The sequence below is a fragment of the Chlorocebus sabaeus genome, chromosome 15, assembly GCF_047675955.1.
Source record: "Chlorocebus sabaeus isolate Y175 chromosome 15, mChlSab1.0.hap1, whole genome shotgun sequence".
NCBI lineage: Eukaryota > Metazoa > Chordata > Mammalia > Primates > Cercopithecidae > Chlorocebus > Chlorocebus sabaeus.
Genome location: NC_132918.1, coordinates 91038215 through 91064480, shown reverse-complemented (window position 1 = coordinate 91064480; position 26266 = coordinate 91038215). Strand labels below are relative to the sequence as shown.

The 26266-nt window shown below is 36.8% G+C and overlaps 1 protein-coding gene across 20 annotated transcripts in view; it reads right to left on the bottom strand.

The window, feature by feature from the left end:
• The window catches only part of DLG1 (discs large MAGUK scaffold protein 1), a 276922-nt gene that overhangs the window by 70298 nt on the left and 180358 nt on the right, over nt 1–26266 (bottom strand). For all 20 annotated transcript variants that reach the window (XM_008009612.3, XM_008009616.3, XM_038003103.2 and 17 more), the window contains 3 exons: nt 21165–21309; nt 10882–11002; nt 7299–7455 (listed from right to left, as the gene is read on the bottom strand). In XM_008009612.3, the coding sequence (XP_008007803.1) occupies nt 7299–7455; nt 10882–11002; nt 21165–21309 (423 nt within the window). The remainder of the gene's footprint in view (nt 1–7298; nt 7456–10881; nt 11003–21164; nt 21310–26266) is intronic.

The window sequence follows — 26266 nt, the reverse complement described above, 5'->3', positions numbered from 1 at the left end:
TGTACTTTGATATTAGTATAGCCACAGTGGTGTCTTTTGGTTACTTTCTGTGTAATGTATCTTTTCCACCTGTTTACTTTAAACCTTGTGTCTTTCAGTCTAAAGTGTCTCTTGTAGACCTTGTATAGTTGGATTCTGTTATTTAACCTACTCTATCAACATCTTTGGCCTTTTAACTGGAGTGCTTAATCCATTTATATTTAATATAATTACTGATAATGTAGAATTTACTTAATTTGGTGATTTGTTCTATGTCTTTTCTTTCTCTATTCCTCAATTACTGCATTATTTTTATATTAGATATTTCCTAGTGTACCATTTTAATTCCCATGTCATTTATTTCTTAGTGGTTATCTTGGATTGTAAAGTAAATATTTAAAGTCAGAGGTGGTGGCTCCCGACTGCAATCCCAGTGACTCAGGTGGCTCAGGCAAGAGGACTGAAGCAGGAGCATTACTTGAGTACAACACTTTGAGGCCTGACTGGGCAACACAGAGAGACACTTATCTCTAAAAAAATAAAGAAAAGAAATTTAGCTGGGTGTAGTGGTGCACACCTGCAGCCCAGCTACTCGGGAGGCTGAGGCAGGCGGATTGCCCGAGTGAGTAAGCTTGAGGCTGCAGTGAGCTATGATTGTGCCACTGCACTCCAGCCTGGGTGACAGAGTGAGATGCTACCTCTAAAAATAAACAAGTAAACAAACAAACATTTTATGAGAACCTAGTTTATTTACCCCCTTGTGGTGGTGTCATATTAATTATATGTTTATACAATGTGTGCACATCAATTTGTAATTATTGCTTTACTCAGTTGTTTTAAAATCAGGTTGGAGAAAAAAAGAGTTGCATATAAAATAATACTCTTAGGTTGTTTTATATTTACCCATGGGGTTGCCTTTACTTATGCTCTTCATTTCTTCGTGTGGATTTGAGTTACTCTCTAGTTTCCTTTCATTTTAGTCTGAAGGATTCTCTTTATTATTTCCTATGGGGCAGGTTTTTGAGAGATGAACTCCTTCAGCTTTCGTTTATCTGGCAATGTCCTGATTTCTTCTTTGTTTCCAAAAGACAGTTTTGCTGGATATAAAGTTCTAGTCAACAAAGTTTTTTTCTTTTCAGAATTTTGAATATGTTATTTCACTGCTTTCTGACCTCCACGGTTTCTGATGAGAAATCAGCTATTAATCTTGTTGAGAATCCCTTGCATGTGATGAGTTATTTCTTTTTGCTGCTTTCAATATTCTGCCTTCGGCTTGAGACAGTTTGATTGTAATGTGTCTATGTTGTAGATCTCTTTAAATTAATTCAACTTGGAGTTCATTGAGGTTCTTGGATTAATGGTTTTAATCAAGTTTTAGAAGTTTTGGGTGAGTATTTATTCAAATATTCTTTCTTCCTTTTTCTCTCTTTCCCATCCTTCACACACTCCCATTATGTTGGTAAACTTGATAGTATCCCATAGGTCTCTGAAGCTGTTAATTTTTCTTCATTCTTTCTTTTTTTTGCTGTTGTTCAGTTCTTCAGCATCAAAATCTCAATCGACCCATCTTCAAGTTTGCTGATTCTTTCTTCTGCCAGCTCAAATCTGCTGTTGACCTTGTCTAGATAATTTTTCATTTAAGTTACTGTACTTTTCAACTCCAGAATTTCTATTTGGTTCTTATGTAAAATTTCTAACTCTTTACTGATATTTTTTACTTGGTAAGATATTGTTCCTTTACTTTCATTTCAGTCTATCGGATAGTTTTCTTTTAGTCCTTGAACATATTTAAAATACCTGGTTTAATGTCTTTGTCTAGTATGTTCAACGTCTGACCTCCCCTAGGAACAATATCCATTGATTGTGTTTTTCTCCTGCACAGGGGCCATACCTTTTTTTCTGCTTTCCTCACAATTTTATGATGAAGAATAGGCATTTAAAATAAATATAATATGGCAACTCTGGATAGCAGAACTGTCCTCTTATCTAGGCTTGTCATTGCTGTCTGTTAGTGAGTTTTCTTAATGTTACAAAGTCCGTATTCTTTGTTGTATCTGGCCACTGAAGTCTCTGTCTGGTTAGCTTAGTGGTTAGTTAATGACTGAACAGATATTTCCTTAAATGCCTAAAACTTGTAAATCGTCCACAAGGGCTACATGTGCATTTCGGGGGCCCACTTTGTAACACTCTGATAAGGAGTTAACAACTGCCTGAAACTGCTTGCGCAGAAGCTCGTGATCAGGCAGAGGTGACAGTTTAAGACCTTTTCTGGTCTTTCCTGAGCATGCACACAGCCCTGAACGTGTGTGTGGCCTTCTGGTTCCAAGGAATACACTGGAGGTTTTCAAAGGCCTTATGGAGAATTCATTCCTCCAATTTTCCTTTTACATTTTCTGATTGGTCTACTATTCCCTAGCGCTTTCAGGGCATTTCCCTAGAGAAGTTTAGTAAGCATTGAAATTTTAAGGTTACTGATGCATATTGCTAAACATAATGCTGTATTTAACTGCACTCACATTAGGGTGAGCTACTTCCCTGGACTAGCTGAGGCTTCCAGTTTTAGAATTGAGACCAAAGGTTTCCAGACACGGGGCATTCAGTTCTAAAACCATGACTGTCCTGGGCGAACTAGGTTGAGCTGGTTGGTCTCACACACTTTAGCACTGTGTCAATGACCTATATAGAGAGGTTCCAAATGGACAATGTAAAAACGTCTATTACTGAACTCTGGGCTAAATGAAAATTTATTTTGACATAAAGTGTGAAGTGAGGCTCTAAGCTAATTTTATTTCCCTAAATAACTAGGTAATATGCTCAACAATATTTATCTTTTAAGTCCATTCCTTACCACTAACTTTTCCTTATCATACTGTAACTTACTTTAACAAATTACAGTATATTTTATAATGAAATGTAGACATTTGAACAGCTCAGCTGAAAGGATTTTGCTTACCGTATAAATCATGAAACCACTAACCCCAACAAGACATGTATCTTTTCCATCAATGTTCAGCTGTGCACTTCTATAGTCAGTCCCAATCACTGGCAACCGCTTTCTGACTCACAGCACAAGTCAGCGTTACCTGCTCATGATGATCATGTAACTGGAATTATATGGTATGTATTTTTGTTACGTGTTTTGCGTTTCAGCAGTTGTTCCTCTTAATTGCTGAGTAGTATTATATTGTGTAAACATACAATGGAGCAATTTTCCTGTTGATGGAAACGTGCGTCATTTCGAGATCTAGATGATTATGAATAAGGCTGTTAAGAATGTTCTTGTCAAAGTGTTTTTGTCGACATACGCTTTCATGTGTCCTGGGTAAAACCCGGGTGATAAGATTAGATGTATGTTTAACTCCTTAAAAACCTTCCTAAAAGTTCTTGTAGTGGTATATACAACTTTACATGTCCACTAGTAGTCAATGAGGGTTGCAGTTGCTCCATATCCTCATCAGTGAATGATGCTATTTTTTTCTTTTGTGGTTCAACTAAGTGGGATATCGTATTTCATTATGACTTCAAGAATATCTATTTTTATCTAGGTAAATTCAATCTTTTTTAGTGTTAAGTTTTGGCAAATGTGAATTTCGTGCAGCCACCCACAATCGAAATATAGAACAATTACATCACTCTTATTCGAATCCCTACAAACCTCTTCATTCATCGTGGTCTGTGCACTTCTCTGATGCCTAATGTTAAGCACCTTTTCATGTGCTTACTGGCCATTCACATATCTTTTGTGATGTATCTGTTCAAGTCTTTTGTGCATTTTAAATTGGGTTACTCATCTTTTTATTGTTGATTTGTAGGAGATATTTATATATTCTGGATATAAGTAGTATGTCATGTATGCGCTGAGAATATTTTTTTACCACTGTGTGGTTTGCCTATTTGGTTTTTTATCTTTTTTGTTTGAGACAGGGTCTTGCATTGTTGCCCAGGCTGGAGTGCAGTGGTGGGATCAAAGCTCACTGTAGCTTCAAACACCTAAGCTCAAGTGATCCTCCTGCCTTAGCCTCCCACGTAGCTGGGACTACAAGTGCCCACCATTATATCTGGCTAAAAAAAATTTGTTTTTTAAAAGATGGGTCTTGCTATGTTGATCAGGCTGGTCTCAAACTCCTGGCCTCAGGCGATCCTCCTGCCTCAGCCTCCTGAGTCACTGGAATTATAAGCAAGAGTCACCTCACCCAACATTCTTGGTTTCTTAATGTCATCTTCTTTATGGTTTGTGTTTTATGCATTTTGTTCAAGGAACTGTTACCTCCTCTAGGCCTGCAAACATAGTCTCTGATATTTTCTTCTAGGAAGATTATGGTTCTGAGTTTTACATTTAGATCTATAATCCATCTAGAATTAAATTTTATGTCTGGAATAAGACTGGTTTAGGTTTATAATCTTATATACAGATACCTAAGTATTATAGCACCATTTGTTAAAAAGATCTTCCCTTCTCTATTGAACTGACTTGGTAGCCCTCTGGTACTATTTAGGAAATTTATCTAATCCACATTCACTAAGATTTTCTTTTATGTTTTCTTTTAGAAGTTTAATTCTATGGTCCATTTCAAGTTAATTTTTCTATACGACATGAAGTAAGATATGAGATTCTTCTTTTCCTTGTGTCTGCTTGTTCCATCAATTAAAGAAGAGGGCATTTAAATCTCCAAATGTGACTGCAGATTTGTCCATTTCCTTCCTCAGTTCTGATCATTTATACTGCACGTATTTTGAAAGTATCACTAGGTATGTCTTCTTGATGAAATGACACTTTCATGATTCTCGCTGCTTTTATAATTATGAAATCTATGTACAATAACATTATTTGTCTTAAATTCTATTTTGTGTCATATTAAGACAGTAGCTTTAGTATACTATTTGCATAGTATACCTTCTTTCACTCTTTTACTTACAACACATGAGCCTTTATATTTAAAGCAAATTTCTGATAAAAAGTATATAGTTTGGTCTTGCTTTTTTGAACCAAGCTGACAATTTCTGCATCTTAAAATTGTAGCTTTTAAGATTAGATATAGACACGAAAATTTAAGCTGCCATAGTTTCAGATTAGATACAGTTAAGATATAGGCAAGATATAGATAAGGCATACTTTCAGATTATATATACGTAAGATACAGTTAAGATAAGATACAGGTAAGATATAGATAAGATATAGCTTCAGATTCGATATAGATAAGAAAATTTAAGCTGCTGCAGTTTCAGCTTCTTGGGAGGCTCAGGCAGGAATATCGTTTGAGCCCACAAGTTTGAGGCAATAATGGTGCTCTATGATTGTGCCTGTGAATGGCCACTGTACTCCAGCCCAGGCAATGTGCTGAAGCCCTGTCTCTTAAAAAATGAAAGAAAGAAAAAAGAAAAGAAAATTTATAAACTTGAACTACAAGGAGACAGAGTTGTAACTATGAAATTGGGGTTAAAAGACATGAAAAACAGATTAACATCCACTCATAGGAGTTTAGGGACAGAGTACATACAACATGGGAAAGGCGAAATTTGAAAAGACAATGGCTAAGTCTCCAGAATTGATGAAAGAAGTTTTTACAATTGATGAAAGACATGACTCCTCTGATTCAGTAGGCATAATGAATTCCAAACAGAGCAAATAATATGCTACACACAGACAGTTTCACATTTTAGTGAAACTGCAGCACATCAAAGACAAAGCATCTTAAAAGCAACCAGAAACCACCCCCTCACAAATCACCTACAAATAAGAGAGTAGACTTTTTTTGTTAAATAAAACAAAACGCCAGACAACATAAAACAGTATCTTCAAAACACTGAGAGATAACAGTTATCAACCTGTAATTCTAGATTGAACTAACTTTTAAAGTGAAATAAAATAAAGATACTTTCAGATAAAGTCTAGAATAGTTACGATTAAGGAACCATTGCTGAAAGCACAAACCAAGGGCTTGCACACTACGGTGCATTTAGATATTTGAAGGGCATTTTTGCTTTTTACAATGACTAGGGAGTTTTACTCGCATGTAGCATGCATATCTACTAGCATGTATATGAAAACTTTGAGAAAAGGGAAATTTTTGGCCGGGCGTGGTGGCTCATGCCTGTAATCCCAGCACTTTGGGAGGCCGAGGTGGGAGGTTCACGAGGTCAGGAGATCAAGACCATCCTGGCTAACACAGTGAAACCCCGTCTCTACTAAAAACACAAAAAAATTAGCCAGGCGTGGTGGCGGGCGCCTGTAGTCCCAGCTACTCAGGAAGCTGAGGCAGGAGAATGGCCTGAACCTGGGAGGTGGAGCTTGCAGTGAGCCGAGATTGTGCCACTGCACTCCAGCCTGGGCAACACAGCGAGATTCCATCTCAAAAAAAAAAAAAAAAAAAAAAAAAAAAGAAAGAAAGGGAAATTTTCTATAATGAGCAAGACAGTCCTACAAAACAAATAACTGTCCAATCCAAATGCCGTTAGTAGTCCACTGAGAAAAACAGAAGAAGGAAGATACAAGATGGGATGGTAAACAAAAATTGTATGACCTGTGGATTAACTTTTAATAAACAAAAATAAAAATTACAATTTATGGGTATAAACATGAAACAGAAGTAAAATACTAGACATGGCATGATTTAGAATTAAAGTTTCCCAAAGTCTGTGTGTCACAGTAGAACTATTGGTAAGTTTTAGCCAAAAATTGTAGAGGTAACAACAAAAGCACACAAATTGAAAGTAAAAAGAGGAGAAAAGATGACACAAATATCAAGCCAAAAAAAAAAAATCAGCCATATTAGACAATACAGATTCTAGGGCAAAATCACTATTATAAATCAAGATGTTCATTATATGATAACGACTATAAAACTATGTGTACCTAATAACACAATTTCAAAAGACATACTAAAAAAAGCTAGTGCTATGAGGATCAACTGTTGAACCCACATTTGGGTAGCTTTAAAAAAATTGTATTTGGATAGCTTTAAAAACCTCAATAGATCAAGAAGATAGATCAAGAAGGTAACAGATTAAAGTATAAAGAAGTACACAAGTAACAAGCTTGAGTTAATAGACACATAGCAAACTTTCCAGTCAACGAATAGAGAACACATAATTTCTTCAAGCATTTATAAAAACTGACCCCTTAGAAGAGTCAAATATCAAAAGAAAACCTACCATACAATAATATATTCTCTGACACTACGATTCTACAATTAAGCTGTAAAATGGTAAGAAGATAACCAAGCTAACCCCGTTACTTTAGGATGTTAAAAAAAAGACCTTGCTTTAAAAATAGGTCCAGTGAAAATAATAAAAACATGATCCTGACTAACACGTCTTACCGATATAATACGATCTCCTTTTCTGAGCTCTCCACTTAGATCGGCAGGTCCTCCGGCTAAGATAAAGGAAATAAATATTCCTTCTCCATCTTCTCCTCCTACAATGTTGAAACCAAGGCCCGTTGAGCCACGATGAAGAACAACTTTTCTAGGTTCCCTAAAATTTAAAAAAATATTGAGTATCTTGGAAATTTTATATAAAACCTGACATTCTATCAGTGAGAACTACCTACTGATAATTTTTATGTTGTCAAACTACAAAGAAAGCTAGATAAAATATAAATGGTTTTTCTAAAACTATGGGATAAAGAGATTCTAAGCCTAAAAATCAAAGGAAAAAAATCTAATTTTATATAAAAGCAAAAAAACTTGTTATATAAAACAGAAATGAAACCAAAACAGAAAAAAAAAGTGGAAATTTAAAAATAGTATAAGAGCCTATCAGGAAATACACATACTCATGAAAAGCTTATGTTGCACACACTTTATTACCTTCAAAGCAATCACTCTCCCTACTTACATGTTTAAAAGGCAGCTATCCTTTTGTCTTAGAGAAGGTAGGCCCTTTCTCCAGTCTCAAAGGGATGAACCGTAACCAACCTAAGCGAGACATTGCAATCCCATGCCCCTGTGCTAAGGTGAGAGTATAACCCCATTCTAGCCTCTGGTAAACGAAGGGAAATTTTACTGTCATTTTCTAAAGACAGACAAACCTTATCAAGGACAAAGCATCTTTGCTACCTTCCTTTCCTCAAAAAACAAAACAAAACAAACAAAACCCCCCACACGACTGAATAATACAATCCCTTTACTGGTCTGGACATATTATAGTCAGGAAGGTGAAACCAAGAGTATACTAAAGACACCATGGGCCTAAGGTTGCTATACCAACCTTGGAATTGCCCATCTTCAGGCTTTTTATATGAAATAATTAAAACCTATCTGCAGGGGCACAGGTAGGTTTTACCATATTGGTGATGTTTTATTTCCTGTATTAGATGATGAATTCTGGGTTTAGTGTTGCTATCATGCTTTAAAATGTGTATGAATTAGGATTTTATATTAGGAAATTATACTTGATTAAAAAATACTCAGCTGAAATTCAACAGTATTTCCAGGGGAAAATACACTCTGATTTTCAAATAATATAAGCACATGAAAAGGTGCTCAACCTCATTAGTCACTAGGGAAATAGATATAAAAATAATGAGATACTTCAGGTCTACTAGGATGGCTATAAAAAAAACCCCACAAAACAAAATAACAAGTGTTGATGAGGATGTAAAGAAATTACAACTCATACATTACTGATGAGAATATGAAATGGTGCAGGCACTACGAAAAACAGTTTGGTGGTTCCTCAAAAAGCTAAGATAGCATTACCATATGACCCAGCAATTCCACCCTTAGGTATATATCCCAAGTAACTGAAAGCAGTGATTTGGACAGATACTTGCATGTCAGTATTTGTTATAACATTCCTCACAAAAACCAAAAGGTGAAAATAACTCAAGTGCCCATCATGAGATGAATAAACAAAATGTGGCACATATGTATAATGGAACAGTATTGTCATAAAAACAAATGAAATTCTGATACATGCTAACAAATGAGTGTATCTTGAAAACATTACTGTAAGTGAAACAGTCCAGTCACAAAAGGACAAATATTATGTGGTTCCACTTATATAAACTATCCAGAATAGGCAGATTCATAGACAAAAAGTAGATGAAAGGTTACCAAAGGTTAATTACTGCTTAATGGTCACAGAGTTTGTCTGAAGTAATGAAAAGGTTTTGGAAATAGTGATGGGTGCACAAAATTGTGAATGCAATTAACACTACTGAACTGTACACTTAAAAATAGTTAAAATGTCAAATTTTGTTATATATATTTCACTAAAATTTTTAAAAACTGATGTAATATACCACAAATTGAATTGTATACTTTAAACAGGTGAAATTTATGGTATGTCAATCATATCTCAATAAAGCTGTTAAAAAATAAACTTTAGAATCAAAGTTTAGGTGTATTGTGAATTTTTTTTTTTTTATTTTGATATTGGTTAATGTCTGAAAGACTGCTTAAGGTCAAATTGTGAAGAACTTGTAATGTTGGAAAGATTTTGTACTTCACTATTACAAAGTAGTGTGATAATCAAAAGGGAGTGGCAAAATATACACCATTTTAAGAAGATATATCCAGTAATGAACCACCTGATTTTCACAGAAAAGTATGAAAACAGGTCGTCTTGTTATGCAATAATACTTCAAAGTCCAATGCAATATTCTAGACAAGAGTTCAAGTGAAGAAGCATGAGGAACAGTAATCAAGGTGCAAATATAACTTATTTTTTAGTTTGTAAAATATGCAAAGAGATTAAACACTAGATAAGCCATCCACTATTATAGTTTCCCTCTTTGCTGCCTTAAATAGGCACTGTTAGAAAGTAACAAAAATAAATGGCAATGAAAGGTCACTCTAGAAGCACTGCCTGAAGACTAGCAGCCTTGGATATTCCTGTTACAATCAAATTAGAACACTATTCTTTCTGCTAATTTTTGTCCTAAACACAATTACTGACAACCTATTAAGTTTCCAACATTGCTAATTATTTATGAAAGAAAAGAGAAAGCACTCTTATCTGTCCTTAAGATCATTGCCTAGAATCAGGAGTCTGATAAGTAAAAAATAATAATAATGCTAACAATAATGTAACCAATAAACGTTAAGAAAAGACATTACTTGTACATATTTTAATGTTGAATCTATAATATAAAAAACATGTACAAATTATAAAGCAAACTGTACAGTGTCTTATTACTATATTGAATAATATGAAAAAGATCTACAATGCTTTTTCTCCCATTTTTTTCTACCTCATTAGAATTCTTTGGGACTAAAAAGATAGTTAATCTATAAATTTCAGTGCAGTTAGTAATTTTAGATGAAAGTAAATTTTGTGTGTCAGAGTATCAAGGATATACAGCAAACAAACAAACAAACAAAGCCACCAGCCAGCCAAAGGGGCTCACGCCTGTAATCTTAGTACCTAGGGAGGCAGATACGGGAGGAGAGCCTGAGTCTAGGAGTTCGAGGATGCAGTGACTTACGTTCATACCACTGCACTCCAGCCTGGGCAACACAGTAAGACACTGCTGCTAAAACCAAACCAAACCAAACCAAACCAAACCAAACCACCACTTGTGGAATTCTGAACACAAATCAAGTAACTGCAATATTTTTATGGTATATATTAGATAAGGAACATATAAAATGTTACTTTAAAATAGGCATGAGAATTTTCTTAGTTTTACTAAGCTAATTCCTAAGAACAATTTACCAAGCCTTAAAGAAAAGCAGTATTAATTTTAAAAAAGGAGCAGTAATTTATTTGAAAAATAAAACATTTTTATATTTCAGGCTCTTCAATGAATCCTCCAAAGGAAAAAATTAAGCTGTAAGCTCACTAACTGTGAATAAATTTTTTTAGTCCTAAAACTTGTGGCTATCTTACATGGCTGATTAAAATTCAATTTAATAGTTGATTTTATGTAAGAAGAATGAATGTTAACTTCCTTACCTTGTAATTTCATCATCTCCAAGCACTGCTTTAGAAACTGGTGAGTATCTGGCTGGTGATGCTGGTGTCTGGCCCAAGAAGGAAGATGGGCTAACATGGTTATCGACAGGCTGAGAAGAAGCTTTAAAATAAAGAAAGTGAAAAATACTTCAAAAACGAAACAAGCCAATCAGCATTCCATTTATGAGTGATTAATGTGTAATTTATATTCACTCCTTTGTATATCAGAATTTGGTAGAGAGAATTTATTCATCAGCTAAAAAACTGGATGTTATGTTGTCCAGGTTAGTCTCAAACTCCTGTCCTGAAGTGATCCTCCCACCTCAGCCTCCCAAAGTGCTGGGATTACAGGCATGAGCCACCACACCCAGATTACTATTTTAAAGAATTACATACAGTCCAAATTTGATTGTGAATAATAAAACCAGAGGCTTTCCAATAAGTGCGAAAAGACTATGTCCTTATACTATCTCAGATCTCTCAACCTAATTTACATCTATTCTTTTAAATTCACCCATAGAAGAATAAAAACCTGGTAAAAAGCAAAAATGAAAAATAAGCAAAAACCGTCATCCAGGCGTAGTGGCTCACGCCTGTAATCCCAGTACTTTGGGAGGCCAAGGCAGGTGGATCACCTGAGGTCAGGAGTTCGAGACTAGCCTGGCCAACATGGTGAAATCCCGTCTCTACCAAAAAAATACAAAAATTAGCCAGGCATGGTGGCGTAGCCTGCAGTCTCAGTTACTCGGGAGGCTGAGGTGGGAGAACCTCTTGAACCTGGGAGGTGGAGGTTGCAGTGAGCCGAGATCGCATCACTGCACTCCAGCCAGGGTGACAGAGTGAGATCCTCTGTCTCGAGAAAGAAAAAAAGAAAAAAAGAAAAAAAAAAAAGAAAGAAAAAACCATCCATTGGTTCATTTCAATAGTAAGAAATACCACATATAGCTTTTCCATTCTAGCAAAAGCTAATAACAGAAAATTATGAAGTGATTCCTGACCATGCTTTCCAAAGACCCAGACAGGTAACACATGGCAGTTGTAGCTTTCAAAGACACAAGACACTTGAATTATTTCAATCATTACCAAAACACAGAGGAAGCAATATTTAACTTTCTAGAGGCTTTAACTATGATAAAGTTACAAAGCACTTCAAAAGTAGCTGTATTATTTAATTATCCAACATAAATCTCTTTTTTATTAAATTAGAGCATATCTTCTATGGAGAGAAGCAGTATACTACACACTGGAGTACAAAAATGCAGGAATCATTAGTTCAAATTACTATAGTGGCCAGATAGATAACATAAAGGAATAAAGTGATCTGAATGAAAGACACCAGGAAATGACTGAACCTGTGGTGTTTTAGAGATGTAGTATGTCTACTGATATCACAGGTTTGCAGTACCCAACAGCAATTGTTTCCTATCCCAGTTCATCTCTAAGATGCTCTTTTGTATTTGAGCCAAAGCACTTTCTACCAATGGCTCTTAACTTTGAAAGTCCAAAGTCTTTCCTGGGTGGTAAGAATATGTGATTTTCAAGTGAACTGGTATGTAGCCCTCAAACAACAGATACCCACGTTAACCTCTACTTTTAAAAATCCAGAGTTTATCACTTATTGACTCTTAAATTCTTTTGTTGCATTTTCATATTTAGATGAAACAAAAAACAACTAGACAAGAAATTCAGTCAAATGCCCAAACCAGGAAATACACATTTTCCCTGACACATCCAGACTATGTGTCAATGCATCCTTGCTGGGGCAGTTAATCTCACATGTAACGCATACTCTTAGACAACAGGGACTAAAAATTAATGTTCCTATGAAAGAGATGACGGCCTCAAAGAAGGATCAGATAAAATAGTACTATTTCTTATGCCCCAAATCTTATGTAAAAAGGTCCCCCAGAGAAGCACAAAACAAGGATGCCTACTTCATTTTTCTTATATATTAAGATTAATGATTCAACACCTCTAAGATTTTACAGAAAAGCAAGTAGAGGAGCTTGAAGTGGAAATGGGAAAAGACTGGTGGCCAAACCAGAAGTTTAGCAAGGCCATGAAGCTAAAAAGAATATAAGTTAAAAGTGAGAAGATACATAATGTAAAAAACAAAAGCATTTTAATGCCAGCAGAGAAACTGTATTCTCTGTTAAATTCAACAGACTTCTTTTTTTTCTACTTTTATTCCTGAGTATCATATTTCAATTACCTTATTTTGGTTATAAACATTGTGGCTCTTTATCTTCTATAGTTCATGTACAACTTCTATAATCTTCTCTATTTCTTTTACTATTCTTGCTAAAAATATTTTTCAAACTAGTACATAAATTGTTTTCCAATTTTGACATCTGCTCACTTGCAAGGTTGCCTCTGTGAGAAACATCCCTCCATCAGTGCTTGACAATCACCACACACAAAAAATCAAATGTTATCTAGTCCTCTTAGGTAACAAGAGACAGAAAATCTGAACACACTTGTATCTGCTAAGGAAAATGCATTCAGAACTAAAATCCTTCCCAAGAAAACTCCAGGGCCAGATAGATAGATAGCTTCATTGGAAAATTCAAAAAAACATCTAGATATAAAATAACATTCTGAAACATTACAAGACAGAAAAATTTCAGGACACTATCATAAGTTCATGCTTGTGAACACAGATGTACAACCTTAAACAAAATACAAGCAGTTCAAAATCAATGATATATAATAGGTATTATAATGATGTGGGTTCCCCCCACAACAAATGACTGGTTTAACATTAGAAAATCAATGTAATTTATCACATTAACAAAATAAAAGAGAAAAATCATCTCAATAAATAATTGGATGAAATTCAATACTCACAAGACAAAAACTCCCCATAAACCAGGATTAAAGGTTAACTTTCTTAATATAAAAAGTTATCTACAGAAGACCTGATGGTAACACCACATACAATGGTGAAATACTGTTTCCCCCAGTTTGTGAACATGACAGTGATATTAATTATCACCATTTCTGTTCAACACTGAACCGGAGGTCTTACCAATGCATCAGACAAGAAAAAAGAAAATCAACAGTATGAAGATAGGAAAGAAGGAAGTAAAATTCATTGTTCACAGATGACATGGTTATATACATAGACAATCTGAAAGATCTATAAAACCTAATATTAACAAATTTAGCAAGACTGTTGACTAGGCAATTAATATACAAAACAGATCATATTTCTTATATATCAGTTAAAATTAGAAACATTTAAAAAGTAGTACATTTATAACAGCATGAAAAACATCAAGTACCTAGGACTAAATCTAACATATAAAACCTCTATTATACAACACTGCAAGAAGGACCTCAATAAATGAAGAGATATTCATATTAATGGACTGATTAAGAAACTCAATTTAATTCTTCCTAAACCGACCTGTAATTTTTGGATCTTAAAATTAAAAAGGAAATTCAAAGACCCAACATAATCTTGAACAGTAACAAAATTAAGCTTTACTTTAAATCAACATTTATTATAAAATTATGATAATTAAGAGACTGCAGGTGGCACAAAGATAAATAGTTCAATGAAACAGAGGAGCCTAGAAATAGGTTCATACATATGTGGTCACTTAAAAGCACCAATGCAATTCAGAGGCAGAAATGGTCTTTCAATAAATGATGCTGGATCAATTATATATCTGCATATTAAAAAATCTCTCATTACATGCAAAAATTAGATCAAGGTGGATCAGATCTAAATGTGAAAGGCAAAATAATAAAGCTCCTAGAAGTCCCTTATGACCTAAGGATAGGAAAAATTTCAATGGGTCACTAAAAGCTCTACCTTAAAAGAAAGGACTGGTAAGGACTTAAAAAATTTTATCCATCAAAAAACACCATTTTTTGAGGGGAAAAGGGAAAACAAACTCAGTGAAGACATCTGCAATAGATATAACTGATTAGAGTTATTTCTCAAATACATAAAACTTCCTTCAGATCAAGAATAAAACCAATAGAAAAATGTAAAAAGATTTGAACAGACATCGCACTGAACAAGAGAGTCAAAGCAATAAGCACAGGCAAAGAATACTGAAAATCATTAATCATCAGGAACAACCAGCAATAAATCATCATCATCAATAAAATCATGAGATAACTTTATACATATCCATACTATTCATAATTAAAAATATGGATAATACCAAGGATTGGTGAGGATGTAGAAAAACTGGGGTATTGTCTCCTATACTGTTGAAATTGTTTTTTTTTTTGTGAGATGGAGTCTTGCTCTGTCGCCCAGACTGGAGTGCAGTCGCACAATCTTGGCTCACTGCAAGCTCTGCCTCCCAGGTTCACGCCATTCTCCTGCCTCAGCCTCCCGAGTAGCTGGGACTACAGGCGCCCGCCACCATGCCCGGCTTGTTTTTTTTTTTTTTTTTTTTAGCAGTATCAGCTGGAGACTAAACATATGCCTACCCTATAACACAGCAATCTCACTCCACGAGAAATGCGTGCTTATGTCTGACAAGGATGTGCAAAAATATCCACAGCAGCTATACTCATAAAAGATCAAAACTGTAAGTGATTCAACAGTAAAATGAAAAAAATTGTCATATACTTATACAATGGAATAATATATAGCAATTTTAAGAAGCCACCTGACTGATCATTAAGTGAAACTCTTAAAATTGGTACCCTTACTGAATATATGTTTTAATTCAATTAAAAATTAAATAAAGAGGTCAGGTGCAGTGGCTCACATCTGTAATCCCAACACTTTGGGGGAGCTGAGGCAGGATCACTTGAGGTTAGGAGCTTAGGCAACATAGTGAGACCCCATCTCTACAAAACAATTTTAAAAATTAGCTGGGCATGATGTCCTAGACACTTGGGAGGCTGACGTGGGAGCATCGCTTCAGCCCAGGAATTCAAGGCTACCATGAACTACAATTGTGTCACTGCACTGCAGCCTGAGCAACTGAGTGAGATCCTGTCTCAAATAAAAGAATACTTTTATAGACTTTCCCCATCTCTTTACTGGGTATTTTTTTTTTCCTTACGGAGTCTTGCTTTGTTGCCCAGGCTGGAGTACAGTGGTGCAATCTCAGCTCACTGCAACCTCTGCTTCCCGGGTTCAAGCAATTCTCCTGCCTCAGCCTCCTGAGTAGCTGGGACTACAGGCACTTGCCACCATGCCTGGCTAATTATTTGTATTTTTAGTAGAGATGGGGTTTCACTGGGTTAGCCAGGATGGTCTCGATCTCCTGACCTCATGATCCACCTGCCTCGGCCTCCCAAAGTGCTGGGATTATAGGCGTTAGCCACCGCACCTGGCCTCTTTTTTAAGAGATAGGTCTCATTATGTTGCCCAGGCTGGAGTGTAGTGGTTAGACACAAATGCAATAATAGTGCACTATACCCCCCAAACTCCTGGGTTCAAAAAACCCTCCTGCCTCGGCCTCCCAAGTAATTGGGGCCACAGGCACGCACCATTGTGCCCGGCTTTCTTCCTTTTTGATGTGAAGAAGTCTTAACATGGTAGGAAAATCAGCTCTTGGTGATATTAAGTAGAGAAAAGGAGCAGTGTTAGAGAGGTATCTTAAGATTGTAGGAAGGTCTCTCCTATTTCCTTAAGATAAGGAGTATGTAAATATGCTCGTGTGCTGATGGTAATGATCCAGTCGACAGAGAATTTGATTATGCAAAAGACAGAAGGAACAGCTGCAAGAACAATACTCTCTGCAGACAATAAATAATGACATTCAGTACACAAATGGAAGACCTGGTTTTCAACAGAACAATGACAGGGACTCCTATTATAACACAAGTGAAAGTGGAGTTTTGGGGGAAAAATATAGTTACACAGGTATATCTGAAAGTGGAAAAATAAGGAAGTTCTCTTCTGGGTGCTTATATGAAATATGAAGTGAGATAATCAGTTATGACTGAATAGTAGATGGCAAGTGAAGGTTTGAGGGGAGGGAAAAATTCTTAAGAGTGAGAGAGTGAATTAGGGAAATGTAGTAGGACTGCAGGCAAGAATAAGGTACCAAATAAGGCACCATCTATGATTTATGGCCATACATAAAAAGCATAGTTTCGTGCTCTTCTCCAGCCACGTTCTGCTTTTTAGGAACCATAAATGAAATAGCAGAGTTTGGCTGCACCAGTGTTGGGGGATTCTGCTGTGAAGAAGGGGGCAAAGGACTTGAAGATGTGCAATGAAGTGAACATGATGATAAATCATGGAATCTAAGCTAATACAAATAGAAAAATTGAGACAAGGGGCAACAAATTAATAACGTCAAATGACTAAAGGTCAAAATGAGGGTGAATTGCTAGAATAGAGGTGAATGAACTGAGGGTTGTAGTCACAGAATGGGACGATTAAATTGATATTTTAGAGGTGATGAAAGTGTTAATAATTATAGATAATAAAATCTATAATATTATCTTGGAAGCAAGTAACTGAGTTGAAGTGGAGGGCAGGATAGTCAGAAAGAGATGAAGAAACCAGAAAGTCAGGGTGTTGGATGAAACATTAGTGTGGTTTCTGGACATGACCAGGAACGATAGCATGAATAATAGTGGCAAAATGACAGCGGGCCTTTGCGCTGAAGTCTTCAGTGACCAAAGCCAGATTGATGAGGAGAACACTAGATCACCACAGCCAGGGACAGGTAGTAAGTTGAATGGCCTGACAGCAGGGTGACAGTGAGGGCTTCAGAAGAACTGATAAGTAAAAATCACCCATGTAAAAAAATTTTAAACACAAGTGCTTTTTAAAAAACACAAATAAATTGTTTATGAATTGCATACACAGAAGTGTACAACAAAACCAACATCTACAGTTGTCTAAGAAGGGAAGAGAATGGAAGCAAAACATTAAGATAAAGTTGAAACTGCAAGTGAAATTCAGGTTTTTCCTAATGCTTTATTAGTTCAATAACAGATGGGGGAAAAGTAACATAATGGGCCGGGTGCGGTGGCTCATGCCTATATAATCCCAGCACTTTGGGAGGCCGAGGTGGGCGGATCATCTGAGGTCAGGAGTTCGAGACCAGCCTGAACAACATGGAAAAACCCCGTCTCTACTAAAAATACAAAATTAGCCGGGAGTGGTGGCACATGCCTGTAATCCCAGCTACTGAGGCAAGAGAATGGATTGAACCCGGGAGGTGGAGGTTGTGGTGATCTGAGATTGCGCCACCGCACTCCAGCCTGGGCAATAGAGCGAGACTCTGTCTCAAACAAAACAAAACAAAAAACAAAAACAAAAAAAACATATATAGAATATAAAATAAGAAACCTAAAAATACATAAGTACTTTAAGAACAATTTAGTCAACTGCAACACAATTGAACTGCATACAAATGTAAGCACTAGAACCCAAAAGTACAAAGATAAACAGTATCTGTCCTCATGTACCTAAGAGCATAGAAAATACCCTAAGTTTTAGATATATTGTAAGTCAGTGTTTCTCAAAGTGCAGGCCATGAACTAGCAGCACCAGAAACATCAGAATTACAGGTATACCTCAGAGATATTATAGTTCCATACCACAGCGATAAAGCAAATATTGCAATAAAGACTGTCATATGAATTTTTTGGTTTCCCAGTGCATGTACAAGTTATGTTTACACTATACTAAGGAATAGCATTATGTCTAAAAATACAATGTACAGGCCTCAATTTAAAAATACTTCACTGCTAAAAAAATGCTAACAATCATCTGAGCCTTCAGCAAGTTGCAATGTTTTTGCTGGTGGAGCATCTTGCCTTGATATTGCTGGTCTTGATACTGAGGGTGGTAGTTGCTGAAGGGTGGAGTGCCTGCGTTAATTTCTTAAAATAAGACAAAAATGCAGTTGGCCGCATCCACTGACTCTTTCACAAAAGATTTCTCTGAAGCATGTGATGCTGTTTGACAGCATTTTACCCACAGTAGAACTTCTTTCAAAATTGAAGTGAATTCTCTCAAACCCTACCACTGCTTTAACAACTAAGTTTATGTAATATTCCAAAATCCTTTGTTGCTGTTTCAACAATGTTCACATTGTCTTCACCTACCAGGAGTAGATTCCATCTCAAGAAACCACTTTCTTTGATTATCTATAAGAAGCGACTCCTTAGTTGCTAAAGTTTTATCATGAGGTTGCAGCAATTCAGGCTCCACTTCTAACTCTAGTTCTCTTATTATTTCTATCAATTTGCAGTAACCTCCTCCACTGAAGTTTTGACCTGGTCCAAGTCATCCAAGAGAGCTAGAATCAACATCTTTCAAACTCCTGTTAATGTTGATATTGTGACCTCTTACCATGAATCATGAATGTCCTTAATGGCATCTAGACTGGTGAATCCTTTGCAGAAGGTTTTCAACTTACTTTGCCCAGATCCATCAGAGGAATCACTATCCATGGCAGCTATAGCTTTATGAAATGTATTTCTTAAATAGTAAGACTTGAAAGTCAAAATTATTTCTTGATCCATGGGCTACAGAATGGATGACAAGTTAGTAAAGCATCAAAACGACACTGGTCTCCTTGCACGTTGCCATCATAGCTCTTGGGCAGCTAGGTGCCTTGTCTAAGAGCAGTAATATTTTGAAAGAATTTTTTTTTTGGTTTTTTCTGAGCAGTAGGTCTCAATAGTTGGCTTACAATATTCGGTCAACCATGCTGTAAACAGATATGCTGTCACTCAGGCTTTGTTGTTTAAGTTACAGAGCACAGGTTTTGTTACAGTTATGCAGAACAGGCAGATGGGCTTAGCATAATTCCTTGGATTTCTGGACTGGTAAATGAGCATTGACTTCAACTGAAAATCACCAGCTGCATTAGCAACTAACATGAAAGTCAGCCTGTACTTTGAATCTTTGAAGTCAGGCACTGACTTATCCTCTCTAGCTGTGGAAGTCCTAGAAGGTATCTTTTTCCAGTAGAAGCTGTTTCATCTACGTTGGAAAACTGCTGTTTGGTGTAACCACTTCCATTCAGTATCTTAGCTAGATCTTATGGGTAACTTGCTGCAGCTTCTACATCAGCACTTGCTGCTTTACCTGCACTTTCATGTTATAGAGATGACTTCTTTCCCTCAACCTCATGAACCAACCCCTGCTAACCTCACATTTCTCTTCTACAGCTTCCTCATCTCTCTCAGACTTACAGTTCTGGGTGAGGCTTCGGCTTGAAGGAATCTTAGGACTGGTTTGATCTACCTAGACCACTTCAAACTTGTCCACATCAGCAATCAGACTGCTTTACTTTCTTATCATTAGTGTGTTCACTGTAACAGTACTTTTCACTTCCTTCAAGAACTTTTCTTTGGCATTCACAACTTGGCTAAATGCAGCAAGAGGTCTAGCTTTCTCCCTTTCCTGCCACTGGACATGCCTTCCTCACTAAGTTAAATCATTTTGACTTAAAATGAGAAATATGCAACTTGTCTTTTCGCTTGAACACTTAGAGGTCATTGTAGAGTTATTAACTGGCCTAATTTCAATATTGTTGTATCTTGGGGAATAGGGAGGCCCGAGGAGAGCGAGAGAAACAGGGGAACCACTAGTCCTCAGAGGAGCAGTCAGAACACACTGATCTACTAAGCTTGCTGTCTTACACGAGTGTGGTTGTAGCACCTCAAAACAATTAAAATAGTTAAACATCAAAGACCAGTGATCACAGATTACTGTAATAGATACCACAATCATAATGAAAAAGTGTGAAATACTGCGAGATTTACCAAAATGTGACACAGAGACATTAAGAGACATGAAGTGAGAACATGTTACTGAAGAAAAAAAGGTGCGGATAAATTTGCTCAATGCAGGATTGCTCAATGCAGGATTGCCATAAACCTTCAATTTGTAAAATATGTAGTCTCTGTGAAGTGCAATAAAGCAAGGAACGATAAAATGAAGTATGCCTGTACTTTGCTTGTTAAAAGAATGAACTGTTTGTTAAAGCAAATTTCTGAGCTCAATTGAAAAACTATTAGAACAAAACAATTTCAATATTTGCAAATGTTCTTTAGTGACTATTATTTACATAAAAGTTTGAAAATCAACCCTTTAAATGTAAGAGTAATCACTACTATAAAATAATAAAGGTAAAAAGGATCCCCCTTTCTAATTATAAAAATTTTGACTTAAAGTAGATTTAAAAAAAAAAAGAGTAGATTAAAATGCTTAATTGTTCCTTTAAAAATATTTGCATAATGTTTAAACTTTATTATACTGAGAACATTTCACTAACGGCATAACAACCGAAGAAATAAGATACATTTAAGCAAACATATGCTAACAGACTTACAGTTGGTGATATCAGGTGGTGCATAGCCATCATTCATATACATACTTGTGGGTTTTGCCACTTTCAAATAAACAAAATCAGATGTGTTCTTTAAGGCAGTTACTGCTTCTTCATGAGTAACTTCTTCTAAACATATGTTATTCACCTAAAAAAAAATCCCAAAAGACATTTATGACATTTTCACTTGTTTTCTGAGTTTTGGAAACGATTTCACGAAAAGAAAGGGAAAATAAGAGAGTGATTTAAGGAAAATAAAGGTATGCAGAAAGAAAATACCCATGTTTGACGTCTATGATCTCAGTAAGTTGTTTATCATGACATGTGAAGTAGTTGTATGTTAACAGAATAGCCCATCTTGATTCCAGCCTCCATCCCTCCTATTCTCCCAGTCTTGATTTTCTCTCATTCTTAGGCATTTAGGAATGTGTGTGGATGCGTTTTAGACCTTTTCTTCTTTAAAGAAATGAAAACATATTAAAATTTTTGTTCTTACGTTAGGATTTTTAATGTAAGGTACTTTAGAGACTGTTCCATATTTGTACACAAATTAATAGAATTACTACACTGTTTAAAAAAAAAAAAAGGCTGCACAGTAGCCCATTGTGTGGCTATATCATAATTTATTAAATATTATATCTGTTAATATTCCCATATTTAAATAGGAAAACTATTAGAACACAAGTGAGATATTTAAATTGTTCTCCTACATGGTTTTAGTAAATTTATACTCACTACTACAGCATATGAGAGTGTCCATCTACTTAGACCTTTGTCAACATTAAACATTATCAACTAATTTTAAAAATCTGTAAAATGATGCATATTTTAATTTATACATCAGTTTTAAATTTCTACTTTTGTAATACTCAAGTTGAACTTTTTTTTCAATTATTTGTTGGCCATTCATCTATCTTCTGTATAGAAATATAACTGATTTTTAGGTAGTGATGTATCCTGCAACCAGTACTAAACTAATTTATTAGTCTATTAGCAGGTTCCTTAGGATATTCTATATACAATATGATGACATCTGCAAATACAGTTTTATTTCTTCCTTTCTAATCTGATTTTTTTCCCCCTTTTTCTTTTCTTATTGCCCTGGACAGAATCTCAAGGATAAGACTGATTAGAAGTGGTAGTTTGTGTCTTTCTAGCAATCTGTCAATTTCGTCTAAGTTACCTCAGGTATTAGCACATAGTTACTCACAACAGTCTCTTGTTTTCCCTCTTTCATTCTTGCTTTCAGAAATTTCAGCCTTCTCTCTTTTTACTTGGCTGGTCTGAAGTTTTTCATTTTGTTGATTTTTATCAAAGGACCAACTTTCAGTTTTTGTCTATCTTCTCTATATCTTTTATATTACCTATTTCAGTAATTTCTGCTCTAATCTTTATTATTTCCACCCTTCTGTTTGCTTTAGATTTAGATTGTTCTTCTCTTTGATACATTTTTTTTGCAAATGAATAAAACATTATCAATGTTTCTGTTTTAAATTACCTTGTATTAACAATATTAACTTTAATATATTTTTCATTTTCCTAATTTGTACCTTTGTAATTGACAACAGTAGTTTTAATATTTTCACAAAAAAATTTAAAGGTCACAGAAGAATAATTTCCCCTCATTGATTATGAACATTGCTTTGCAGAGTCTCAGCAGCATGGTCATTTTTATGGCTCCACATTACCATGCAAAGCAAGGACGGCCTGCATTTTGAAACACACGTCCAACAGCCGTGGTGTGCTGCTGAAACACACGTCCAACAGCCGTGGTGTGCTGCTGAAACACACGTCCAACAGCCGTGGTGTGCTGCTGAAACACACGTCCAACAGCCGTGGTGTGCTGCTGAAACACACGTCCAACAGCCGTGGTGTGCTGCTGAAACACACGTCCAACAGCCGTGGTGTGCTGCTGAAACACACGTTCAATAGCTGTGGTGTGCTGCTGAAACACACGTTCAATAGCTGTGGTGTGCTGCTGAAACACACGTTCAATAGCTGTGGTGTGCTGCTGAAACACACGTTCAATAGCTGTGGTGTGCTGCTGAAACACACGTTCAATAGCTGTGGTGTGCTGCTGAAACACACGTTCAATAGCTGTGGTGTGCTGCTGAAACACACGTTCAATAGCTGTGGTGTGCTGCTGAAACACACGTTCAATAGCTGTGGTGTGCTGCTGAAACACACGTTCAATAGCTGTGGTGTGCTGCTGAAACACACGTTCAATAGCTGTGGTGTGCTGCTGAAACACACGTTCAATAGCTGTGGTGTGCTGCTGAATTACATATTCAATAGCTGTGGTATACTGCTGAAACACACATTCAATAGCTGTGGTATACTGTTTCTTTGGTGGCCTAGAATAAGCCATGCATCCTGGTATTCACACCCTTGTAAAAATCTCTTTCCACACTGAATTTTGCTTGACCACATAACTAGCTTTAGCCAATGAGGTATGGTAATTGCGAAGGAAAGAGAGGATTGATAAAAACAACACATCGGTGCTTATCTTCTTAGGAAAGCTCACTTTTGGAACCTAGCCACCATCCTGTGTGAAACTCAACCTAACCACGCTAAGAGGCCACTGGAGAATTAAGCACCTGGCTAACAGTGCCAGTTGAGTTCGCAGCTAAGCGCCAACTTGCCCACCATATGTGTGGGCCAACCTAGCAGTGGATTTTGTGGCCTAGTAAAGCAAAGACAAGTTGTTCCTGCCAAGCCCTATCCAATCTGAAGAATTATAAACAAATACATGAGTGGTGTTTTTTAGCCATTAATCTTTGTGTTTTCTCACATATGACTAGATAACTGATACAAGAGCTGACACAATTTGCTGAGGGATTCAATGTGGAATGTGTAGGATGATGATCCCAATGTTTTAGACCAGAGAAAAGTTATTTGACCATTTACCAGAGTCTTGATCTACACGTTAAAAAACAGTGACTTTGGGAGTGAATAGTAAAGAGGAGAAAATGTACAAGGAGGGGGTCCTGGATTACTTCAACGTTTAGAGGTTAGGGATATGAGGAGGCACCAGACATCAGAACGACAGATTGAAGAGCGGCTACTAAGAAGAGAAATACCAAGATAAAGGGTGACTTTTAGGCAAACGAAAAAGTGTTACAAGAAGGAGGAAGGTGTGTCAAACTCCAGCCAGATCAGTCAATTAAGACAAGGACTGAGCACTGAATGATTTCAGTGTAATTAAGAGAAAAAAGCCAGGCCGGGCGCGGTGGCTCACGCCTGTAATCCCAGCACTTTGGGAGGCCGAGGCGGGCGGATCACAAGGTCAGGAGATCCAGACCATGGTGAAACCCCGTCTCTACTAAAAAATAGAAAAAAATTAGCCAGGCGCAGTGGCGGGCACCTGTAGTCCCAGCTACTCGGGAGGCTGAGGTAGGAGAATGGCGTGAACCCGGGAGGCGGAGCTTGCAGTGAGCCGAGATTGCGCCACTGCACTCCAGCCTGGGCCGCAGAGCGAGACTCCGTCTCAAAAAAAAAAAAAAAAAAAAAAAAAAAAGAGAGAGAGAGAGAAAAGCCTCATTAAAAGTTGATTTAAAAGAGAATGAGTCTTGCCACAGTGGTATCAGCACAGGTTGCTGTCTCCTACCACCAAAACCAGTTCTAGAGAAACGATAAAAGTAAAAGTGAGAAAATTAGTGGCAACAGATGGCTGTCGACTCTGCGTCTGCGTGTGAGTGATGGTGAGACGATGCTGGTTACAGTTCGAGGAAACAGTGGTGATCTTAGCTGTGAAAGGATAAGTTAGAGAAACGTAGTTCAAGTTCTGCTCTTTCCTTTTCCCTATCATTAACTAAAAATACAGTCTCCTTGCAACAATAAACAGTACTTAACAGGATGCAGAACAAAGGAATCTTATGTATATTGCTGATGCAAATTTTTACAAGCAGCCTGGAAAACAACAGCGTGGTTTTTAAAAAGAATGCTACTAGCAGAATAATCAACGATCCCGTGACAGTCAAGTAAAATTCTTGTACACGTTCACCAGAACACACAGCACCTCTTCCTAAGAAAATTATTCATAATGCCAAAAAAAAAAAGGACTTAAAATAGATTTTTAAAAACCAGTACTTGCTAGTATATTTTTAAAAACCAACTTCCTACCATGCCAGAACCAGTTTCTGTGCCTTTTCAGATTCTGCTAGGCCTTGGCTGCTTGCTCAGTGGAGAGTCCTGACTACTACTTTCATCTTGCCTCCTGCCCTTCCCAGTTTTCTCAGCCCCTTCTGGCTGGGACTGGGCATGGCTGATGTGTCCCACACAGTGAGAGCCATAGCACGTCACAGACCCACGTCTGCCCTGTCTACACCCCTGCAGCTCCACCATTTTTGGGCTTGGGTGAATGCTGTGCCACGGAGGATAGGAGTTGGCTTTCCTAGAAACTGTGCCCAGGGGAGCTGGGTAACACAATCCAAAAGCTTGGGACAAATAACCCCTAGGGGGTAGACAAGAGACACAAGAATAAAAGGGGCCAGCAGATAAACCTTTCTTTCGTTTCTCTGAAGGCTGGATGTAAGGTTTATGATGCCTGGATGGTTTCTACAGTGTCTGCCTGGAAGACTGTTCTACATGACAAGCAACAAGCTACCTTATAAAATTACAGCCAGCTCAGACACTTTCTACCTTCTACTGGCTCTCATTCATTCTCTGCTTCACTTCTCATTTCCACTCACTCTTGCCTTCTTGAGATCACATCTCCCAATAACACCTTAGCACATTAGCTTTTCTTCAGATTCTGTTTCCCTAAGGAACATGGGCTGAGACAGTTATTGATTGATGTGGTATGGCTCTGTGTCCCCACCCAAATGTCATCCTGAATTGTAATCCCCACGTGTTGAGGGAGGGACCTTGTAGAAGGTGATTAGATCATGGAGGTGGCTCCTGATGATATTCTCTTGATAGTGAGTGAGTCTCATGAGATGAGACTGTTTTATAAGCATCTGGCATCTCCCCTGCTGGCATGTGAAGAAGGGTGTGTTTGCTTTCCCCCACCCCCAACACCATGATTGTAAGTTTCCTGAGGCTGGTGAGTCCATTAAAACTCTTTCCTTTAAAAATTACCCAGTCTCGGGTAATTCTGCATAGCA